This window comes from Salvelinus alpinus, chromosome 3 (genome assembly GCF_045679555.1).
Source record: "Salvelinus alpinus chromosome 3, SLU_Salpinus.1, whole genome shotgun sequence".
Taxonomy (NCBI): domain Eukaryota; kingdom Metazoa; phylum Chordata; class Actinopteri; order Salmoniformes; family Salmonidae; genus Salvelinus; species Salvelinus alpinus.
Window position 1 is genome coordinate 45,819,294 of NC_092088.1, and position 24,867 is coordinate 45,844,160.

Genomic DNA, 24,867 nt, shown 5'->3' on the forward strand with positions numbered 1-24,867 from the left:
TTACTTATTTTTAATACATTTGCCAAAATTTCTGAAACCTGTTTTCGTGTAGAGGAAAAAATATCAATTTTTATCAATTTTGGAATTCCACAAAATGTGGGAAAAAGTCTAGGAGTCTGTATCAATATATATTTTTTGTTTAACTACGCAAGTCAGTTAAGAACACGTTCTTATTAACAATGACTGCCTACCATGTTCAGGGGCAGAACAACAGACTTGTCAGCGCGGGGATTCGACCCAGCAACCTTTTGGTGACTGCCCTTACGCTCTAACCACTAGGCTACCTGCCGCCCAGAAGATGACACATCCAAACAAAAAACGTAAATATTGTAGTACGTTTTTTGTAACGATTTTTTTTTAAATACTAAAAAAAATACCCTGGACACACTGAAATTACGTTGAACCAACGTGGGATAGACGTTGAATCGACGTTTGTGTGAATTGGCTACTTTGACTCGGATGGATATCAGCTGGACTAATCGAAACGCAATGCAAGCCGAGGCTACAGAGGAAAGTGTTGGGTAGAGGGCGCATTCGTGTGAGAGTGCATGCATGGCTGCAAGATAAAGCGATGTAGAGCGCGCGAGAGAGAGAGTTTGTGTGTGTGTGTGCGTGCGTGCGTGCTTTAGTGCGTGGGGGTTCCTTGCGCACGAGCGTGCACTGTGTGGGTTGTGGGGGACAAGTAAAAGCTGTGAAGTGAAGTGGGCAGTCCTTTCTGTAGTGGACTTGTCGCACAAGATATTTAGCATAAAGTCATTCCCCCCGCTGTATGGGGTTCAGGCTTTCACTCTTCGACTGCCTTCATGTCTGACAACATTGAAAGAAGGAAACTGTCACTTTTTTACTTTACAGCCGGAGGAACTTCATGTCAGCAGCATCTCATTCGGACAATCATTAACCTATACATCAAGCTTGCCTTTTCGGGGGATTAATTTAACCAGACCAGACCAGGATTTCATGTAAGTGCGCGTATGATAGTTTCATTCTCCCAGTAAACTTCAAACGTCATGGTTGTGTCGGACTGAATGTTATGTCAGCATGTGCATTAGCATGTGCATTAGGCAAGCGAATTAGACTAGACTAGATCACCATTGTTTGAACCATCATGTAAATCCATAACGAAGCCTATAGCTACATCACATAGTGGGTTGCTAGTCTTAAACATAGCCAGGCTACCTCACGAACTCAAACTTTACCAGCAAGTTACTCTGATGCGATGGACTAAAAGTATAGGCTACTCGTTAACACCTTTACCATGATTTAGGTGGTTAAACGTATTGAGCAGAGCAGGGTAAATAAATAGATTCATGTTTACAGTTTACTTTAGCTCATTATTCATGATGATGAAGATGATGATGACCTGTCACGTCACATCTGTCCAGCACTTACAAACTCAGTTGTGTGATAAGAGTGCTCAATGTTACTATAACCAAATGTGCATGTCCTAGCTGAATGAAACAAACATCTATTAGGCCTAGCCTGTTTACTTTGACAATAAAACTGGAAATGTAGACCACAATTTATCTAACATTAGAGTGTAATTTTGGCATTGATTCGTGTCTTCAGTAGATTTTAGGGGATACACTTTTTAAACCGTGCATCTGCTCCTCTTGTGAATTGTTAATTTGCTTTAATTAAGTTGAAACATAAGTCACAGTTTCCATCCTTATAAATCTAAATAAAATAGTTTTCTGGAACAAATATGCTGTATGTAGAGTTAGTAGGCCTATGTCAGCATTGATCGGAATATATAACACATTTTGCTCATTGTTTGTCCAAATTATAAGTGCTTTCGAAATGCTATGCATTAATTCCGGTGTGGCTCCGGCGGTAGGTCATGGCGCTTGCAAGGCCAGGGTTGGGGTTTCGATACCCACGAGGGACTGGTACAAATACTTTCGAAAATGTATGTGCATGTTACTGTAAATTATTGATACGTGCTTCTGCTAAAAATGTATTCTTATTTACAATGACGGCCTATCGGGGAACAGTGGGTTAACTGCCTTGTTCAGGGGTAGAACGACATGTTTTTACATTGTCAGCGCAGGGATTCGATCCAGCAACTTTTCGGTTACTGGCCCAACGGTCTAACCACTAAATCACCACAATGTAAAAACACATAGTTAAGTTTTGACTTACATGGGAGAGCGCTCTCTGTGAGAATATGTCTTAGGTCAAAAAATATTTGAGGGTCTATCCGAAATTGATAGGTGGCAGGTGCTCCCGATCCACAAGAAAGAAAAACTGAGTTTCTACCCTCTGCCCGCTCCGGTCTAGGCCTCGGAACTCTCTCCGTACAAACATGCGTGCGTGCACTCACTCTCCCCTGAACATAAACGTATTCAGTTTATTTCCTTTGTTATGACGAACTTATAGCAAATTAAACATTATATTAAAGTAAGATAACAGGCCTATAAAGAACGCACTGCTATTGTTTCATATAGGCTAACAATCATTTGTTGGGTCTATCCATGTGTGTGGCCTATTTGCCTATCTGCGTAACAAAATGGAAAACATATATCTAAAGAGGATATACCTGACGAATTCAACTTTATTTAGCCTACTTATTTAGCCTACATTTAGCCTACATTCTAACTATATAGATGTTTACAATAATGAATATATGATTTAGAGAGATGCCATACAGAAATGTGAATAAATTGACGTGACAATTAAAATGTATTTAGCCTTTGCTAGCAACGTGTCTTAAACATCTTGGCCTAGATATGGTAGATCTATATACATTTATATATACATATACATATATATATATACCACAAATATATATATATACAGATATATACAGATATTTATTGAGTGGGAATAAGAAAAAAATAGCCTACAACGTTGAACTGATTTGCACATCTGCAACAAGTGTCACTCCATTAATTCGATTTTACTCAAGGTCATATGGCCAACCATTATAATTTATTTAACAAGTGATATGGCACCAAGATTGCATTATTTAGGCCGTGCAATTTTTTAATTGCATGTTATTTTGTGGTTTTCAGTCTGACATGTACCACCTCACAAGTGAAGTTAAAGATCAAGGGCATATCAGATGAGATCATTTGACTGTATTGTAAATAATATATTTGTATTACGGAATCATCCGGTTTTGAAATTAAAACCACTGAGCTGTTTGAACGAAAGATTTTGGCGTAGTCTATTCTGTTAATTCAGCGACAAAGCATGGAATACTGTTGAATTAAACTGCGACAAGGGATAGGCCTATAATTTAGGGTGCAAGTGCAAGCATGCCTTCCAAATAACCTATTATTCTCGGTCTTATAATTTTCACTTGTAAAATGTGATCATGCTATGGGCCTCAGCCATGTGACAGTTAGCCTAAAAGTTGTTTCTTATATGCCTATTCATTGTTGAAATTGTTTAATTGTCCCTACGTAGTAGACTACTTGTTAACTGACTTGATCGCACTGCTTTGCTTTCTCTTGGCCAGGTCGCAGTTGGAAATGAGAACTTGTACTCAACTGGCCTACCTGGTTAAATAAAGGTGAAATAAAAATGTATTTAAAAAATTTAAAAAAAAATTGGCCTGATTTTGCATTACATTTTGCATACATTTCATTCAAAATATATATAATTATTATTCGATTCTATGAGCGATAGATATAGTAGGCTATAACTGATATTTTGAATTGCTCCTCTTTCAGATTGCTTTCTGTTTCTTAATTGAAAATGTTTTATTGTGAATATGAATGCCTAGGCAAAGCTATAACGTTTTTCACAAAGGCCTATCAGCCCAATCAACTGTCATTTATTGGCAAATAATCTGTAATAAAACATTTATATTAATGATAATAATAGCCTATAATAAAACGTATCATTATTATTATTATATGGACTTTATAACATCGAATTAACATGGATAGCATTACTATCCATTGACTAACTCGGAGTTTGAGAAATCCGAGTTTGTTGTGCGCATGTTGAGAAACTTCGCTTTGACCCTCCCAGTCATATGCAAATGTTTGTTAGGAGGGGAGAAATTAACATCTACAAACATTGGGCCGAAATTCCATCTGCCGCCTCCTCGAGGAGGCCTTTAATAAATTCTCAGACAGCAAAGTGACATACATCTTAATCAAGTCTTAATCCAGGGAATTAATTCTCAACGCGTTTTTATGAATAATTCCAAGGCATGCACAAGTCGTGGAAATGTAAGCAGTGAGCCTCTGCCTTACCAACAGATGGACCCACCAATCTTCTGAAAAATGAGAGGATTTCTGCTTCCATTATTTTTTATTATTAGATATATATTTTAATGAGCCCGGTGTTGTACTGCTTAAGGCACTCTACTTATGCAAACTACACACCCCATCTCGCATCGACTCCTACTTAATGTTGATTTGCTCAGTTGAACACGAGTATACTTCATTCAGTTCATAAGACTATGAGTAAACATACACTTCCATCTGTGGTCACATCAATGTTTTACGCTGTATTAAAGCCATCGTTGAGACAGAAAACAGAGGAACACAGAGATGGAATTTGGATGCAAAAGTGGTGGTGATCCCAAAATGAACATTGCATGGTGCACGAGCACGAGCGCAAGCCCTTAGAACATATCAGGGTACTTCTAATAAAGTACCAAGTTCACTCAGTGAATTGCTATGGGTTATGTTTGTCAGACGAGCAATTTGCCTGTAACATTTCAGCATAGCAGGTTACGATCAAGAATCTGTTACAGCTCTATCAACATAGTAGGCCTATAAATGTCAAATATTGTCAAATGTCTTTACAACTGTACTTGATTTGTAGACCATTGAACAACAACAAAATAATGATCTAACCTGACTATGAATAGTATCATCATTTGCTGTAAGGATTCCAATTGTAATATATTACTCTACTGGATTGACATCACTCATTTCAATGGGTGAGCAAGGCTATGTACAGTCTGTCTCTATTACGAGTAACTTATGGATGAAGTTGAAATAGAGTGCAAAATAATCAGTCATCCTCAACTCTAGGCCTACATATTTATACAAATTTCTATAATAAATTAAACGAGCCACCATGGTGAAATTGTAATATTTATATAGACGTTAGGTGAAGTAATTCATTGATATTGTGACAGATGTTGTCAAATATGAACGGAAATGATTGGTATAATTAACCAAGGCACCTTTATAAAATGTATGCACTTGCAACTAAATAACACACCATTATTTATTGAACTGGGGACATCCCATACAGGGTCTCTTGAAATTCATAAAATCTTATTTTCAGTTATATCCATGTGTCTTTGTTAGGCCCATCACCATGATGGGTTGTTGGCCTTATCTAAATCTAGCGAAGGGACTTCATTTGGAATACAAAATATGTCATATCGCGCCTCGGAAGGAGGCACTGATACCTTGTTCTAGACTAAATGCGGGCGTGCGTCACCCGCACTCTCTGCCAAGCTGCCCAGCCTCTGTCAGCACTGCTATGACACGGTCCCATACATCACTGTCAAAGGATATGTATCTGACAGTGTCATATTCATATTTCTGACCAAAATACTGGACTTCTCTGGTGGCGTAGCCTATACACAAAGGACAGCAGCTGTTGCTCTCTTTCAGGCAAGTAGCCTCTGAGTTTTTCGGTGGGTTGCTTTGCTATGAGATTGGATGCGTTCTTTTTCAGTTTAGGTCTTGGTTGTAGACCAAACGGATATGTCTTTGGCCCATACCAGATTTTTGATTTCAACAACCTTACATTGAATTTTTAACAAGCTTACACAATAGAGAATCCTAAGCAGTAATTATATTTGATGACTTAAATGTACTTAATGATAAGCAATGTTACTTTTGTATTGACCTCAGATAAATATTTTATATCAAAGTTGAAACAATCAACTGAAATACCATTTGACCTGCAAGTCAACTATAACCCACAAAACCAGAACCTTATTAGTACTATCGCCTCAACGCAAAATAAGTATATTTTGTAAAGCAATCTCTCTGTGAGATTTGACCTTATCCGCAATCTCACTTCTCACCTATGGGCCAGAACAAAGCCTTTGGGAAAGAAACTAACACCATAGAATAATTCCAAAATGCTTTATATTTTGTGAAGGATCGCTTTGGCATGGCTCTTTTCACATGTCAAATTATACCTGTATTAGTGCAATAAGCACATGATCACAACACTGCCCCCTGTGTCTCCCATGCAGTTGTGATTGGATATGGGCTTACAAGGTCTTTACTCTTCAAAAGCATTGACGGATTGTTACATTTATAAGTCATGGATGATCTATGTCATGTCATAAACTAAGGGTGACGGTACAATAGGTGTACTGTGATTTATAATACACAATAAGGATTCTAAAACATTGAGGACTACATTGGCATAAGAATGTATTGATATTTCTCTACTTGTACCAAACAGCATAACGTTTTATATTTCATAATGAGATACTAAATTATAACTGCTAAAAACATGATGCAATGAAACTTTAAAAAATGCTTGAACATAAGTGTATATTTTTAGTTGGACTCTTGTCTTCTGTTGCTTTTTCCGTCATGGTGAATGCAAATCTTAAAGTGTCGACCAACATGACATATCATAAACACTTGTTTTATTCCTGCAGTTCTTCAACTCTTTGAAGTGGAATACAAATATGTTGATAGGCGTACATGTATGGAGATGTGCATAAAGAACACAGCACGAGGCTTCATCATGTACACTCTTAGAAAAAAGGGTTCCAAAGATGTTCTTCGGCTGTCCCCGCAGGAGAACCCTTTTTGGTTCCTGGGAGAACCCATTTTGGTTTCACGTAGAACCCTTTTGGGTTCCATGTAGAACACTCTGTGGAAAGGGTCCTATGTGGAACCAAAAAGGGTTCTTCAAAGGGTTCTCCTATGGGAACAGCAGAAGAACCCTTTTAGGTTCTAGATAGCACGTTTTTCTGAGTGTAGGGCTTCTTCTAAGATCTCTGGGGCAGAGACACTCGCATAGAGGAGCAGATTGCTGTCAGGGATATTCTGTAGAAATGGAAAGAATTCGGGGAAACGGAAATACAGCTAGTATTTGCTTGATATGATTAATCAGTTTGAGGATTTATTGTGTTTACCATTCAAACTGAGAACAAGCTGTCCAAGTTAGTCTGCAAATTCTGATGGTCAGCAAGTTGGTTGATCAGATCAGAGCCCCCACTCAGTACCGTACTTGAATGAAAATGACTGGGAAATGTGGTTCAAATCATATCAAATCAAATGTTATTTGTCACATGCACTGTGAAATGCTTACTTACTCTGCACTTAACCAAAAGTGCAGAGTTTTTAAAAAGTAGGTAGGAAACATTTTATTAAAGGAAATTAAAGGAAATATAGTAACAAAATAAAATAACAATAACATGGCTATATACAAGGGGTACCGGTATTGAGTCAATGTGCAGGGGTTAGTCAAGGTAATTGTGGTAATATGTACATGTAGGTAGGTGTAACATGACTACTGTAGGCTTAGATAATAAACAGAGAGTAGCAGGAGCGTATGTGAAGAGTGTGAAGGAATGTGAATGCAAATGTGTGTGTGTGTGTGTGTGTGTGTGTGTGTGTGTGTGTGTGTGTGTGTGTGTGTGTGTGTGTGTGTGTGTGTGTGTGTGTGTGTGTGTGTGTGTGTGTGTGCGTGTGGCGTCAATATGCATGTGCGTGTGTGTTTTGTCTCTGTGTCCGTGTGTGTGTATGTATGTCCGTGTGTGTGTGTGTTGGGAGTGTCAGTGTAGTATGTGTGAGTGTGTGGTTATAGCCCAGTGAGTGTACATCGAGCCTGTGCAAGAGTGTCAGTGCAAAAAATACAAAATAAATTCAAATAAAATAAGGGGATCAAAGCAAATAGTCTGGGTATCCATTTGAATAATTGTTCAGCAGTCTTATAGCTTGGGGGTAGAAGCTGTTAAGGAGCATTTTGGTCCAGACTTGGCACTCTGGTACCGCTTGCCGTGCGGCAGCAGAGAGAACAGTCTATGACTTGGGAGGCTGGAGATCTTTTTGAGGATCTGAGGTCCCATGACAAATCTTTTCAGCCTCCTGAGGGGGAAGAGGCGTTGTCGTGCCCTCTTCACGACTGTCTTGGTGTGTTTGGACCATGATAGGTCCTTAGTGATGTGGACGTCAAGGAACTTGAAGCTCACTTTAAGTTTGACATTTAACTGCATGTTTCTCCAGTGAGTATCCAGCTCAAGTGAGTGAGGTTTGATGTTATGCCACTATGGGCCACCATGTGATTCGTTCACATCATAGTTCACAGAGACACACCAGAGGAGTCAAAGGGTGCACAGCTAATGAGGGGCTTATAGAGTGACAGAGACCGGCATGAAGAAGGCTGATTTAAATACATGCATACACACATAAACAGTCAAATCAGATTTTTAAAAATGATAAAAATACACCTTATGTATCAGCGGGAACTGTGATGAGACACACAAAAACACAGATAACATAAGCCCTATACATACAGATACACATGTACTTTGTGTTGTCATGTGTGGTAGTGGAGTAGTGGCCTGAGTGCACACACTTAATGTGTTGTGAAATGTAATTTAATATTTTTAATTGTACTGTATATAACTGCCTTCATTTTGCTGAACCACAGTACAAATACACACAAACAAACAAACACACACACACACACAAACACACATACGCAGTCACTTATGGCACATGGTTGAGGCAGTGTTACTACAATAATTTTTGTACAAGGCAAAGACCAATTAGCTCCAATTTGAGAACGCCTGGAAAGGGGTTGAGAGGCGGCTAAGTGGATTGGAACCTATCCCCGTCGTTAAACGTAACACGACATCATAAATATCAAGAAGCTTTGAGGGAGCGATTGTGTCCCCCATATCTTCAAGGTGTTAACTACGCTTGTATAAATAAACGACCTGTTATTTTAGGCTTCATTGCGTATCAGCCTCCCTCACGAGGATGCTATTCGGATCATATATTTTACCACTATAACTCCAAATGAACAAAAATAGAACTAACAGTAACAGAACACATTCGTAGTTATTACAACGTAATATAGGCCGACATTTAGCGTGCGTTCGTAAATTCACTCTGGCTATCTACTCCGATTTCAGAGCACTCTCATCTGATTGTGCGAGAGCGCAGAATAACTGACAATTTACAAACAGGCAACACCCGTGGAATCTGACCCATGTCAGTAAACGTCGACAAAAAACGCCATTAAACTGTTGCAGGCAGCACAGTTACAGTCACCAGCGCTCTAGATAACATTAAAACAGCCTAACCAGCTCTCCTAGTACGAGTAAAATGTTCAGAGTGGGGTGTTCTCTTATTTGTGTCTGGAAGTAGCTAGCAAGCTAGCCAATTTTAGCCAGTTAGCTTGGGTGCTTGACTGCTGTTGTGAGGCCAGAACGCTCGGATCAACTCTACGCTCCTATAGTGAAACGATCTGAATTTACGAACTGACAATCTGACATCGCTCTGAATTTACGAATGCCCAGAGCGCACTATGAGGGCAGTGAATTTACGAACACACCCTTAATCGAATAGGTAGGCTATTTCAGAGATCGTCTTGTATCATGAATAAAGTCCACCAGCAACGTGAATGTTATCAAAATATGAGAATATTCTAAATCCTGCTCATACTGTAGCCTACATGATTAGCACTAGCAGTTTGTCAAGATTTTACCACGTAAAGGAAGTGTGATATGCATAGTTATTCCCTAGTTAATCTGTGTTGATATTGAAATGTAAAACATGCTGTAGGCCTAAAACATTTTAACTGTCCAAGCATTTGTTATATTACAATTCAGGCTTATTATAAAAATTATTATCAACATAATTATTGTAATCATTTCTTGTTCTTTCAAGTTGTTTATTTTTCTAGTTGTTTATTTTGTATTGTCAATTAGGTTGGAGGCCAAAACTGAGGTGAGGATGCTTGTATTATGTTGCCATATTGATTTATGCTGAAATGTATTGCCTTGCTGTTGCAGAGCCGGGAGGCCGGGGTTATGGATTTTAACCTTCTGACGGACAGTGAAGCCCGTAGCCCGGCGCTATCGCTCTCGGACTCCGGGACCCCACAACATGATCAGGGATGCAAAGGCCAAGACAACAGCGGTTAGTTTCCACGTATACCATGCATATACATTAAAGGAGTGTTTGACCGATGTCCTCAGACTGAAATTGCGGATGAATAGGCTTAGGCTATATGTTCATGCATGTAGGCCGACCAATCAAACAATTGTATAACAATAGGCCTAATAATAATAGCCTAATATAATAATAATAATAATACGATTAATAATATTAATCATAACCATAAAAACAACATCACGATGCTTTTCTAAAGTTGTTTATAGCTTGCAATACCTATTATTATTGTAGCCAATAGTGTGCGTAATTATATGTGGATATCAATGTAATGATATTAATTGGCTTGCTTCTTAGGCTACTGTTGCCACATTTGTAATTTCTTAACTTGAATGCCAATATTATTCGAATCCAAATGTGTTATTTTGTACTGCGCATAGAAACCTATATGATTCACATTAGATACTTGTCCTTTTCCTTCATGAACTGAAATTGCAAGTTCATTCTTCACGCTTGTCTTTTATAAAGCAAGGGTTATTAACTGCGAGACTTTAATGGAAGCTACTGTAAACATCTGTCATGAACCCCTTGCGCGTTGGCGGAGAAGCAGCTTTGTGGAATTTTGGATTGTGCGTTTCTTTGCACACTGATATTTTAATCACTCTCAATTAAAACCTAAAAGCTAAAACACATAATGAACGGAAATAAGCCTAAAGTCATAGACATACAAGAATATCCTGAGCAACTATTGCTCAGGCTTGAAAGCTAAATGTCTGCCTCTGCATTTCAACAGTCTGCATGTCACTTTATAACAAATTATGCCAGAGAAAAAGCAAATATTTGTGATACCGGTGCGGTCTAATAGATGACATCTCTGTGGATCCAGCGTCTGCAACAGACCCCATAAAGTGTGACTAATGTAAACTTACTCCGAAATGGACGGTCCTGAGTGAGTGCAGGGATTTAGGAGAACGCCTAAATGTGAACCATGGATTACGCACTATAACCTAGCATCAACATAATGAGGCATAGAGGCCAAAATATCAAGTGGCAATATTTCCAATGTAGCCTACTTGTTTTGTTCACTGACTACGGAATGTTTATTCTAGAAAAGGTTTAGCTAGTTGAAATAATATGTAGAAAAATAAACAAGCAGTTCATTCATTGTTCTTTCGTGTGATATTGGATATTGTTAGAAATGTCAACCAATTAGTTATTTTTTTCAATGTCCACTTAAATGGTTATTTGTTCAGTGTATATATATTTATTAAATAAACTGTATCTCCATGATGACAGACACCTGGGCATCACCTCTGAAATATTCTATCCACTTAATTTCATTATTTAACCTTTAGGCAAGTCAGTTAAGAACAACGTCTTATTTACAATGATGGCCTACAGGGGAACAGTGGGTTAACTGCCTTGTTCAGGGGCAGAATGTCAGGTTTTTACCTTGTCAGCTCAGGGATTCGATCTAGAAACCCTTCTGTTACTGGCCCAACGCTAACCACTAGGCTACCTGCCACCCCAGAAATGTCACCCCCCCTCCCACTTCGAATTTGGCCTTATTGACTGACAAATGTCACATGGGCAATAGCACACTCAAGTGGCATCTCTGAAGTTTCAAAATGAGCAAAATGTAAATAAATGAAACACATGCTGTGTAGATACAGAGGTTTGGCTACAGTAGGCTTATTTTATTCAGCCCCTTTTGATAATATACAACTTGGGAATGTATCATTTCTTTCACAAAATGAGGACACCCCTAGTGATTAGAACATGCTTCAGATTGCAGGGTCCTTGGTGCATTATGAGCAGCCTAGAGAGGCTATATTATACATCAGCATTTGTGGGTATCTATGCATGTATTTCAAAGCATGTGTGCATGCATTTGGATATATAGACACAGTATGCTGCTACATTGGTGCTTTTCTGCCTGTCCAATGGGTCAAGCATATACATTCAGATTGAATTGCCTAACAACTAAGTCTGCTGTGTGGTTGGCACTCATAAATCCCCCTCCAACAGGGCTTCAGACATTCTAGTGCTGAGAATATCTCAGCCTGTCAGGCTGAAACAACTTTCAAAGAAATATGATGAGTGGAACGGGGGCTTCTATATATGCTCCTCAATAATGCTAATTTACTGTAAAGCCCTTAAACTCATGCATTTATCATCTTGTTGCTCTAAAACTCTCTATTAGTTTTCATCATCATGTTTAGGGTCGCTCTAAAATTGAGTCAGTGTTCGACTGACATGTTGTTACAGTGGTTAGTGGATACAGGACATTGCTTCTCCAACTGACTCTCCGACATCTCATCAGTTGTGCAAGTGGTGGTGGGGACTGACTATTATTTGGTTGGTTGGTTTGTTTGCTGGCTGATTGACTGGCAGTTTGACCAAATAAGTTGCTGTTACAAAAAGCTGCAAAGGTATACAGTATTTGCCAGACATATGCCTTCTTCTATACATTTGTACACCATGAATATATATTAGCCCGTGCACTGTAGGTGTGTGTAGTGTAGCCAATTGATTGATATGCCTGTGGCAATGTATTACACGTGAAAAACAAAACAGCTATTCATATTCATTGTATTTGCATTATGTCAGTGAGTAAAGTAACACTTTTCTACGAAGCTGTATATTCTACTTGGAGATCAAGAACAGCGTAATCCGTAATCAGAAAAAGCAAAATAAATTGACTTTATTTACTCTCATCACTGAGATTGCTTTATAGTAGGTTTTCAAGGTCTGCCCTCTTTTCTGTATTGTGACATTGGAGGGGAAATGGTTTTTGGCCAAATGATGGCTAAACCAGTGTCAGTTTACTAGTAGATAAGAGCAAAGGCCTGGTCCTATTGGTTTTTCCAGTGGCCCTGTGGAGTCTTTTAAACCCTGCTGACTATTTCTAACTGCTCCCAGAGAGCTAAGCCCTTGCCAAACAGTCCGAAACCTGCCCGGTAACAAAAGCCTGATCCCTGGGATTAGGTAGCCAACTAATTTCACTCTTTCTGTGGGGTCCTCCAATTGCGGAACTCAGATGAAGAGAGAAAGGATCTTGGGCAGACATAACATGTCTGATTGGTTCTGGTGTTAGTGCCAAGCGGGTTTCACGGGCAATTTCAATTATTGATTCATTTTAGACAACTCTGAAAAGAGGATACATAAACGCAGTCCATGAATCTTGTAATATTGCAAACAGAACTGCAAAAGTCTGAGGTGGAAACTGTTAACAATTTGGCATATTATTAGAAGAAAATATAAATAAAAACTTTTTTCAAATAGCATGGGAAAGTATGTCCATTAAGTTAATTAATTTCAAATAAAAGAGCACACCTGGTAACATGACGGTCTAAATTAGTCACAGACTATTGCCAATATGCTTTGGAGAAAACTGTGAGAAGTGTGATCACTTTTCAATGGAAAGACACTTCACTCTGTAGAGATGATTGGTGCTCTTGTGCAAAAATACTTGACAATTGAATGGGAATTGAAATATGCCTGTCATTTAGATTGAGTTAAAGTCGTACGTGCTTTCTCAACTTTTTTCCCATGCTTTAATCATTTATCCCACTACAGTCGATGTTCATGCCCCCTGCTGAAATACAATTAGTGTAATAAAAAAATCCCCATCAGAATCTGAGTGTTTAAGATAGAGGTATCTGTTTTTGTTTTGCATGGGCTGCGTCTCAATCCCCCACCACGGTGTTTGTCAGACCATGAGACATTGCGATAATCGGTCTTCTTACGAAAACGTCTGTGCGTAAGAACGGTTTGGCCTACAAAAACTAATATGACCACTAAAAAAAGATGAAAAGATGACTCTCACGAACGTGATGGTGGTTTCCGTTTTGCTACTGCCCCCACAAGCGTCACGGGACTCGTCTGAAGTTGGTACCGCCAATGTGCCAACTTCTGTCTGTAGCGTCCGAACAGTTTGGGCTACACACTAATACTGTATGACCCCTCTATGGAAAGGTGAGACTCTCACGAACACATACATGTTTTGCTCTAGGACGACCACAAACCTCACAAGACTTGTCTGTACTGTAGGTATATATGGAAGTAGTTTAGTGCCCCAATTTCATTTTAGACATGGATCATTGAAAAAAATAAAATCCGGATCTTATATCTCTCAGATATAGGACAGACACTATCTGTTTTCTACATGTATCAACCTGTTATTCAATGCGTTTCTATGGGCTAATAGCAGTAAGGCCAAATTCAATGTTTCATTAAATAATTTGTTAATATATTTTTTTACACCTAAAAGGATCCTAAAATTAAAAATCATATAGCTAAATGATCCTTGGTATGGCCATCTTAAAACAATTCCATATTTTAGCTTAGTAGAAAATGTAATGTATTGGGCTTGTTTTTTGTACTGATTGTAACTCTCCATCCCTGTTGTTGCCTCCCAGACACAGAGAAGTCCCACCAGAACCAAACAGATGAGTCGAACGCAGAGGACGGCTCTCTGAAGAAGAAGCAGCGCAGGCAGAGGACCCACTTCACCAGCCAGCAGCTCCAGGAGCTGGAGGCCACCTTTCAGAGGAACCGCTACCCCGACATGAGCACACGGGAGGAGATCGCCGTGTGGACCAACCTCACAGAGGCACGGGTTAGGGTGAGTCCCCCACACAATCACTACTGAGCCAATACTGAACCAGTGGTTGAGTTTTGTTATTATTTCCCCATTACATAAAACATTGGGAAAAGGTGCCCATCAGTCTGAATGCAATCCAAACCCACTTTCTTTAGGATTTAACATTTTGACTTTTACCTCTTGGGTTACCTAATAGTCATTGTTTTGAAACATGGGCTCTTTTCTACTCTAGCTATGTCATTCACCAAAACGTTTGTGGTAGTCAAGCATATTATTTCAACATAATTCTGAAGGTAAAAAGGCAATTGAAGGTACAAATGTAAAAGAGTGTACCTAGCCAGGGATTAGGTACAATAACCTAAAACTAGGCTTCACGTGTCACGCAAAGGTCAGAAGTGTGCTCAGCTCCTGACCCTAAAATGACCTAAGCCCAGTGGTTTGGTCATCCCCCAGTGTGGAGCAGGTGGGCTCACATTCCAACGGATGACAATAAAATCACTGCCTGCCTGGCGAGTAATGGATCAAATTCATGTTGGCCAGATAAAAGGTCACATAGCACACAGTCTTGGTTGTTATTTTGAAAGAACAACAGACCACACACGGCCTGGTCCTAATGTCTAGCAGTGGCCTTTTGAGCCTCACTCGTTCCCTGCTAATCCCACATGGACGCAGATGCCCCCCTGCATATCCCGAGTACTACTCCTGTCGTCTTGATTTATGCAATTTAATGAGGAGTTTGAAGTCTTGTCTATATGAGAATAAAGAGAAAGTCCCAGCACAAAATGAACGCTCAGAGAGAAACGGAGTCGTGAGCAATGGACGTGGGTACTTTAGGTCACAGCGAGTGTCTTGTATCAGTCATTTGACAGTTTTAGGAAAGTGAGGTAAGGTTTGCCACAATCACCTCATTCACTAACCATTTGACATTCAGATGTTTCCATGATACCTAAACAACATAGCCCAAGAGTCATGTTAAAAGGCAAGAAGTCTTCCTCAATAGTGGGGTTTCCCCTACTGTCAATGGGTACCATGGAAAACTCACTGCTATGTGCACTGTACCCACACATTTAATAGTCCAGAGCATTCTATTACTATCACAACAGATGCCTGGGCTGCTGGCTGGCAGAACCACAGATTGGGGGTTTGGATGAGATACTGTATGCCTGGCACAGCGGTTCTAGATGATGAAGGGAGGGAGGGAGATTAGTTAGCCCCAGCAGTGTTAGTGGCCTTTTTACATTTAAATTAGAATAATTTACATGGGAATAATATGCATTTGATTAATACAATTAGATTTTAACTCTACATGACAGTCCATTTCTGTCATTTCTGTATTGAATTCCTATAATAGGTATATTGCCACACAATGAGGAGTTTTGAAGTCTTGTGTTTTTGAGAATTAAGAGAAAGTTCTAGCACAAAAATGAACGCTCAGAGAGAAATGAATACTTCCCCAATCGGGAACTGAATTAAGTACCTTCATTTTAGATTTGCCGTGAAAACGTTAATCCATTTGATACCCTCTAAAAATAGGACCTTAAAATGACAAAATGTGAAGACAGCTCTATAGCTTGACATTTCTTTCACTGGGAGATTATAATTCAAATAAGTGAACCGATCGTTTTAATAAACCATGGCTAATATGACTGTTTGATGATAAACTTAGTTGCCTGGATTGTTCTTTCTTTCAGAAAGTCTACAGAGCAACAACATACTGAATCTTGCCAAAACTCTTTGAAAGATATACATTCTCAGTCATTGCATACCAATTTTTAGCACCTCACATTATGTTGAAAAGAAAAGCCCATATTATCTTGCCTTTTTCTCCTTCTCTGTTCTTCTCTCTCAGGTATGGTTTAAAAATCGCCGTGCCAAGTGGAGAAAGAGGGAGAGGAACCAGCAGGCTGAGCTGTGTAAAAACGGCTTTGGTGCCCAGTTCAATGGATTAATGCAGCCCTATGACGACATGTACTCTGGCTACACTTACAACAACTGGGCCACCAAGAGTCTGGCCAGCAGCCCACTGTCAGCCAAGAGCTTCCCCTTCTTCAACTCCATGAATGTAAGCCCCCTGTCATCCCAGCCCATGTTCTCCCCCTCCAGCTCCATCCCCTCCATGAACATGGCCTCCTCCATGGTGCCCTCGGCAGTGGCTGGGGTGGCCGGCTCGGGCCTCAACAACCTGGGCAACCTCAACAATCTCAATAGCCCCACGCTGAACTCGGTCGCAGTCACCGCCAGCACCTGCCCCTACGCCACCACCGCCAGCCCTTACATGTACAGAGACACCTGCAACTCCAGCCTGGCCAGCCTCCGGCTCAAGGCCAAGCAGCATGCCAACTTCGCCTACCCGACCGTGCAAAACACTGTGTCAAACCTAAGCCCTTGCCAGTACGCAGTGGACCGGCCGGTATGAATAACACCCACACCCACCCAGCCTGCCCTTTACCCCCCAACCACCCCTCTCAGACCCACTGACCCCCATCTTCCTCCTGGTCCCTGCCAGGCTCCATCAGTAAATCAGAGTTAACTGCACACATCACCATTACACTCTTAGAAAAATGGTTCCAAAATGGTTCTTCGGCTGTCCCCATAGGAGAACCGTTTTCTGTTCCAGGTAGAACCCTTTTGGGTTCCATGTAGAACCCTCTGTGGAAAGGGTTTTACATGGGACCCAATAGGGTTCTACTTGGAACCAAAAAGGGTTCTTCAAAGGGTTCTACTATGGGGACAACCAAAGAACCCTTTTAGGTTCGATGTTTTTCTAAGAGTGTACATGGACTGGTTAAGAAAATGTTGTTTGTCTAACTGATGGTACACAACAGGAATAATCTTCAACAGTTGGAACAAATCCCCTGATGGACCACCACGCTTCAAAGAACTCTCTCAAATACGGTGAGACTTTGTTGCTGAACCGACCAACTGTTAAAAAGGATTTCTAAATTTAATCTGAGATCATTTTTTGGGACTGCATGACTAGAGTGGATTTGAAATGAAGAAAACTTGGATGCTCCAACTGCACTGGTGGTCAAACATGAAATCATTGTGACGCTTGCCACCATCACGGGAAAGGGACCTGTGGTTGCAATATGGGATAGAGGATGTATATAATGGACTTGTTTTGTTTTGTTTTGTATGTGACAAAACTATCTATGAAACGTAGAACTTTGGAGATGAGAAAAGCATGTTCTTCAAGAGCAGACCCTAGATTGATGTACTATGAGTACCTCCTTTAGGAATTTTAATCTTTGTTATGAATTCCACTCACCTCAGAAGGTCAGGTGTCAAAGGTCAAATCAGAAACAAGAGAGGAGCTAGCAGAATGTAGCCTCAGAGAGTAAAAATAACCGGGAGCGGAGACAAAACAACAATTTACACATCTGTCAGAGAACCAATATCAGAAACCTTTTAAAGAAAAGCCTAAAAAAGCCATTGAATATATAAGTTTGTGTGGTGTTATAAAAAGGGAGTCCATGACTGTAAAAATGTATGTAAGAGTGCAGTTATAAAACAAGCTTTTTCCTGGTGTAGCCTGCTTTGTCTCATTAACATAATAAAAATGATCTGTTTTTATGAACAACCCATGGGCTAAAAGTGAGTACCATTGAAAGAAAGTCACCAGTTTTTCCCTTACAGGTACTGCATGTCTTCGTCTATGTTCTATGACATTAGACTGAGTGACTAACACACAGGTCCTACACACAATGTTCCCCTTGAACAAGCGTCAATGCCATGGAAACGCTGTCTAACATCCATGGCAACGTAATGCAACGGGGGACGTGGGGACTGGAGAGAGATGGTGAGATAAAGATGTTCCTGCTGCCTGGTCACTGATACGTTTGACCTACACTCTTTGAATCGACAGCCACAGCGCACTCTCCAGGCTATCCCGTAACAGGGGGAATTCTTGGGGCTGTGCCACAGAGGCCGGTGCCAACATTACATAAGCCCTCAGTAGGTGTCCCTACGGACTTACATGTACAACCAAACGGACTGACAGCTGAGCCTGGGCCGTCCAGCTTGTAACAGAACAGCCTTTTACTACAATGGCATTTTTACGTTCTACTTTTTGCCTTTCTGTGTATTACATACTAGTTAACATCTACAATGTGAGACATCACTCTCAAAATTGCAGGCATAAAGCAACTGAGTTATCACATTTTAGAACAACAAGGCAGACAAAGAAACAATTATTTGAACATTGCGTAGTTCTTATTAAATGCTACTTTTTCAACAACACAACTCTGTAGAGAAGTCTCTTCTCCCAGCAGTCCAAAGAGCCTGTCCATGGGACCACAGTAGTCTGTGGAGCGAGGTAGAGCAGTCACAGTGTTTGGTTTCCCCCTCCACATAACACATATAATCAATATTCCACTGGAGGGGAAACATCCCACCATTCCACTTTGTTCACACTGCCCAGCACAAGGAGAACACATTCAAAAGGGTCCAAAACCTTTGTCTGGAAAAATCCAAACAACTTCTAGAAGTGTTAACGATTACCTTTGAGAATACAGAGGGAAGGAATAGAATAATTGTCTTAGTTTTCGGACAGTATTCTATGGTTCATTAAAAAAAATGTGAAGGTCCCGCACATCATGAAAACAATTTAGTTCCTGCATGCATTTCAGCGCCAAAAGGTCAAGCAAAATCAGCAGATTATAATTTATCTGTCACTTCAACTTCCTTGGGACCAATATCACTAGAATTACAGTCAACAACAGCTTAGCATTAAGACAAGCATTCACATCTCCCTTTACCCCTTACAGTCTCTCTGCTACAGCCAGCCACCTTTCGGGAACACTGTGGTAGTGGCAAGAATATTAAAGATGATGAAATAATATTTTCATTTACTACTGATGAAGAATCAATCATCAGATTCTATGATGATGATCAGCTCTAATGAGGGCTCTAGGTAACCAATCTGTCCTTAAGTCCTTATGACCGACCGCCTGTGTCAAAAATCGCTAAGGAACATAACCAAAAGTATTGCAAAATATATATATTTTTTCATGAAATAGAGAGGTGTTGTTTTTTAACATCACTCTCACATCATTTCTGTAATTAGAGTACAATAATGATAAATAATTAAAAAGCCAGCTATTACATCTCATATACTCGGACTAGTAGAATGTAATATACGGATCCATTCAGGTTGCCCTGTGTTAACTAATTTGTTAATTGCATACATCATTGGGAACTATGGTTTAATTACATATCATGATTCCACCTTTGTCTATGATATGGTGAATCAACGGTATGAGCCAGAGTGACTAAATTAAGAAGGAGAATATCATAAATGTAATTTGGACTTGAGCAGAAAGTGCCATCATAGTAATTAGTGTTAAAAACACAAACAGAATGAGGAAGGAATCGCAGTTCTTTTTACAGTATGTTCCCAAAGAGGATTAAGGAAATGAAAGTCTGCTGAGATGGCTTTTCAAACTTATTAACAATACAAATTGATGAAGATGGGAGGAAGCTCCCGGTGGTGTTTTAATATGATTCTCCTTTATGAGCTGTTTGCTCAACCTGTACAACACTGAATAAGTTTTAGGTTAGTTAATTGTGGAGAGTTTATTTTGGAAATAGGTTTTGAATTAAGATGTATATATACACACTGAACAAAAATATATAAACAACATGCAACAATTTCAACGATTTTACTGAGTTACAGTTCATGTAAGGAAATCAGTATGGGTTTCACATGACTGGGAATACAGATATGCATCTGTTGGTCACAGATACTTAAAAAAAAAAAAGGAAGGTGCGTGGATCAGAAAAGCAGTCTGACCATTTGCCTCATGCAGCGTGACACATCTCCTTCGCATAGAGTTGATTAATGGCATATGCTAAATGGCATATTATTGATCAGGCTGTTGATTGTGGCCTGTGGAATGTTATCCCGCTCCTCTTCAATGGCTGTACGAAGTTTCTGGATATTGAACTGGAACACGCTGTCATACACGTCGTTCCAGAACATCCCAAACATTCTCAATGGGTGACGTGTCTGGTGAGTATGCAGGCCATGAAAGATCTGGGAAATTTGCAGCTTCCAGCAATTGTGTACAGATCCTTGTGACATGGGACAGTGTATTATCATGCTGAAACATGAGGTGATGACGGCGGATGAATGGCACGACAATGGGCCTCAGGATCTAGTCACTTTATCTCTGTGCATTCAAATGACCCATCTTTAAAATGCAATTGTCTTCATTGTTCGTAGCTTATGCCTGCCCATACCATAACTCCACTGCCACAATGTTGACATCAGCCACCCGCTTGCCCACATGATGCCATGGCATCTGCCCAGTACAGTTGAACCCGGGATTCAACTGTGAAGAGCACACTGCTCCAATGTGCCAGTGGCCATTGAAGGTGAGCATTTGCCCCCTGAAGTCGGTAATGACGCCGAACTGCAGTCAGGTCAAGACCCTGGTGAGGACGAAGAGCACGCAGATGAGCTTCCCTGACACAATTTCTGACAGTTTGTGCAGAAATTCTTCGGTTGTGCAAACTCACAATTTTATCAGCTGTCCGGAAGGCTAGTCTCAGACAATCCTGCAGGTGAAGAAGTCAGATGTGGAGGTCCTGGGCTGAAATGGTTAAACATGATTTGCGGTTTTGAGGCCGGTTTGACGTACTTCAAAATTCTCTAAAACGATATTGGAGGCTTATGGTAGAGAAATTAACATTCAATTCTCTGGCAACAGCTCTGGTGGACATTCCTGAAGTTAGCATGCCAACTGCACACTCCCTCAAAACTTGAGACATCTGTGGCGTTGTGGTGTGTGACAAAACTGCACATTAAGATTGGTATTTTATTGTCCTCAGCACAAGGTGCACCTATGTAATGAGCATGCTGTTCAGCTTCTTGATGTGCCACACTTATCAGGTGGATGGATTATCTTGGCAAAGGAGAAATGCTCACTAACATGGATGTAAACAAATGTGTGCACACAATTTCAGAGAAAAAAGCTTTTTGTGCATATGGAACATTTCTGGGATTGTTATTTCAGCTCATGAAACATGGGACCAACACTTTGTCGTGTTTATATTTTTGTTCAGTGTATCCTTTTATAATATGGCTAGGGATGGTGTTCTGCCCAAATTCATGTCCTTAAATGTTTAAATTGCTATAGTTTTGTCATTTAACTAATCATCACAATACATTGATTATACAACTACATGAGAGACTGCACGTTTTGTCGGCTGCAACTTCCAACCTCATGAAGGATGACACTGTATACAAGACGTAGAGCATGCCTTGTTTGTGTTTAATCCAATTAAACCCTTCCTTTTCAATAGGAGAGACTCGGCTCTATCTGAATACTCACAATAGGAACAACATGAGTTATGTCTGACAAGCTGTACCCTGTGGGAGCAGGGAATCTGTGGAACAAACATACTAGCAAGCCACAGAAACAGCGAGCCAAACTTGGGATATACTTGAGGCCTTGAAGGGGTGGTTTTGGGGTGCTATTTTATCCTACTGTACCGCTCAACACTATTTGAAGGATTTAGTCCAACTATACCCCCAGTTAAACCAACTGCTTTCTCAGTCACATACACAAAACAACAGAAACCACATGCTGTGTTAGTTTGGTGCTGCCCTTGGATGCTTCAGCCTGGTCCTGTGTGTAATTCTCCAGTAATAAGAGCCTTGCTGTGTCTGCCTCACTCCCCCTCCTCCTCCTCCCTCCTTCTTCCTTCCTCTTCCTCCTCCAGACTGTGGTTCTCCTCTCCAACTGTAATACATTAGCAGGATTAACATTCCAATGGTAAGCCCCGCAGACGAACCTGCCGGCTTTTCTGTCCTCTTTCCCCCCGCCCTGCAGCCTGCTCCATCTTGCACGTATTTTCCCTTCTCCTGCCTCGCTTTGCCCCCCCTCACACACGTGTCACAGTGCAATGGTGCATCAAAGGTTTATCTCTCGAATCTAACAATATTCCTTGGTTCTTTTTCCCGGTGTTACCTACATGTGTTGTAGGGCTAGTTTTGACAGGTTTGTGGTGAGATGTTATACTGTAGAAATGTGGAAATTAATAAGACAATTCAATGACATTGACGAGTCAGAGTGCATGCAATTTTATAAAAAAATCTTTAGAGCTGGGGATGATTTGTTACTGCTGTATTCTTAATCGTTGTGTTTTAATTTTGGTTATCTCGCCACTTGTTTGTGGAAACCTAATAGCCAAAGCAAAGACAAATCGAGCAAATAAACAAATGCAGCAAGTAAACTAAGACGACACAGCCACAAACACACATTGGTCTTGAAATAATCAAAATGATAAACACACATACTGTATTTGACCCATGGGGTGCTTCACTAAACCAATCCCAGACACCTCCTATTCCACATTATTTATCCAGAAGCCCCAGGGGAGAGAGAGCACCTTAGGACTGTTTTCTCATGGGATTATCCTCCTGGGTGGAAACTCCACAATGATCATCTCATCTAAATGCTTTGACAGGATCATCTGGCAAAGATTACCCCTCCCTCCCTGTTTCACATATATTATGTTGTCGAGTTTTCTTCTATTTCTATACTATTTCTGTGCAAATTTTTTTTTTTGAGCTTTGGATAGGTTAGGTGTCTGCTATATTCCTTTTGATGATAATAGAATTGCAAGGTAGCAATATCATAAATAGTTAAATTACCAAACAATTATTCTGAAATTGTATATTGTATTTCAGTATTTGATTTTCCTTGGACATACTCACAGTGTCATTCATGTTTTGTTACCCTCAATTTGGTAGGTATTGAAGAAGCTTGCTAATATACATTGACTTCATATAAAACATACGAACCCCTGGTTACATAAAATTGGTGGATCTCCTATATCTACTAGGATATACTGAACATTCAGAACACCTGCTCTTTCTATGCCATAGACTGACCAGGTGAAAGCTATGATCCCTTATTGATGTCAATCAGTGTAGATGAAGGGGGTGGAGACAGGTTAAAGAACGATTTTTAAGCCTTGAGACAATTGCGACATGGATTGTGTATGTGCGCCATTCAGAGGGTGAATGGGAAAGACAAACGATTGAAGTGCCTTTGAACAGGATATGGTAGTCGATGCCAGGCGCACCAGTTTGTGTCAAGAACTGCTCCGCTGCTGGGTTTTTCATGCTCAAAAGTTTCCTGTGTGTATCAAGAATGGTCCACCACCCAAAGGGCATCAAGCTAACTTTTTTAAATGTACATTTTATTTAACTAGGCAAGTCAGTTAAGAACAAATTCTTATTTACAATGACAGCCTACCCCGGCCAAAACCGGACGACGCTGGGCCAATTGTGCGCCGCCCTATGGGACTCCAAATCACGGCCGGATGTGATACAGCCTGGATTTGAACCAGGGATTGTGGTGACGCCTCTTGCACTGAGATGCAGTGCCTTAGACCGGGGGGAGGGTGTGCAACTCAATATTAGGAATGTGTTCCTAATGTTTGGTATACACAGTGTATTCACTTAACAAAAATATAAATGCAACATGTAAAGTGCTGGTCCCATGTTCAATGAGCTGAAATAAATGATCCCAGAAATGTTCCTTACACACTAAAAGCTTACTTCTCAAACATTTTGTGCACAAATTTGTTTACATCTCTGTTAGTCTTCTCCAAGATAATCCATCCACCTGACAGATGTGGCATATCAAGAAGCTGATTAAACAGCATGATCATTTTCAAAGGTGCACCTTGTGCTGAGGACAATAAAAGGCCCCTAGAATGTGCAGTTTTGTCACACAACACAATGCCACAGATGTCTCAAGTTTTCTGTGCAATTGGCATGCTGACTGCAGGAATGTCCACCAGAGGTGTTGCCAGAAAATGTAATGTTAATTATCTACCATAGGCCGCCTCCAACATCATTTTAGAGAATTTGGCACTACATCCAATTGGCCTCACAAACGCAGGCCACATGTAACCACGACAGCTCAGGACCTCCACATCCGGCTACTTTACCTGTGGGATCAGGGGAGGGGGGTGCAGAGAAGTATTTCTGTCTGTAATAAAGCCCTTTTGTGGGGACAAAATTATTCTGATTGGTTGAGCCTGGCTCCCCAGTGGGTCGGCCTGGCTCCCCATTACTACACACCTGCCCAGTCATGTGAAATCTAAAGATTAGGGCCAATTGAATTGATTTAAATTGACTGATTCCTTATATGAACTGTAAACTATATTAAATTG

General features: G+C 40.3%; 1 protein-coding gene across 2 annotated transcripts; it reads left to right on the top strand.

Moving 5' to 3' along the window:
- Positions 1–728: 728 nt before the first annotated feature.
- On the top strand, positions 729–18,258 carry LOC139570820 (pituitary homeobox 3-like). 2 transcript variants are annotated; one of them, XM_071393027.1, is made up of 5 exons: positions 729–959; positions 3,461–3,514; positions 9,971–10,097; positions 14,492–14,697; positions 16,526–18,258. In XM_071393027.1, the coding sequence occupies exons 3-5, from the start codon at positions 9,989–9,991 to the stop codon at positions 17,090–17,092; spliced, it is 882 nt and encodes a 293-aa protein (XP_071249128.1). In that variant the 5' UTR covers positions 729–959; positions 3,461–3,514; positions 9,971–9,988; the 3' UTR covers positions 17,093–18,258. The 2 variants fall into 2 exon arrangements, with proteins under 2 accessions (XP_071249128.1, XP_071249127.1); XM_071393026.1 differs by lacking the exon at positions 3,461–3,514 and having other exon boundaries at positions 731–959.
- The last annotated feature ends 6,609 nt before the right edge of the window (positions 18,259–24,867 follow it).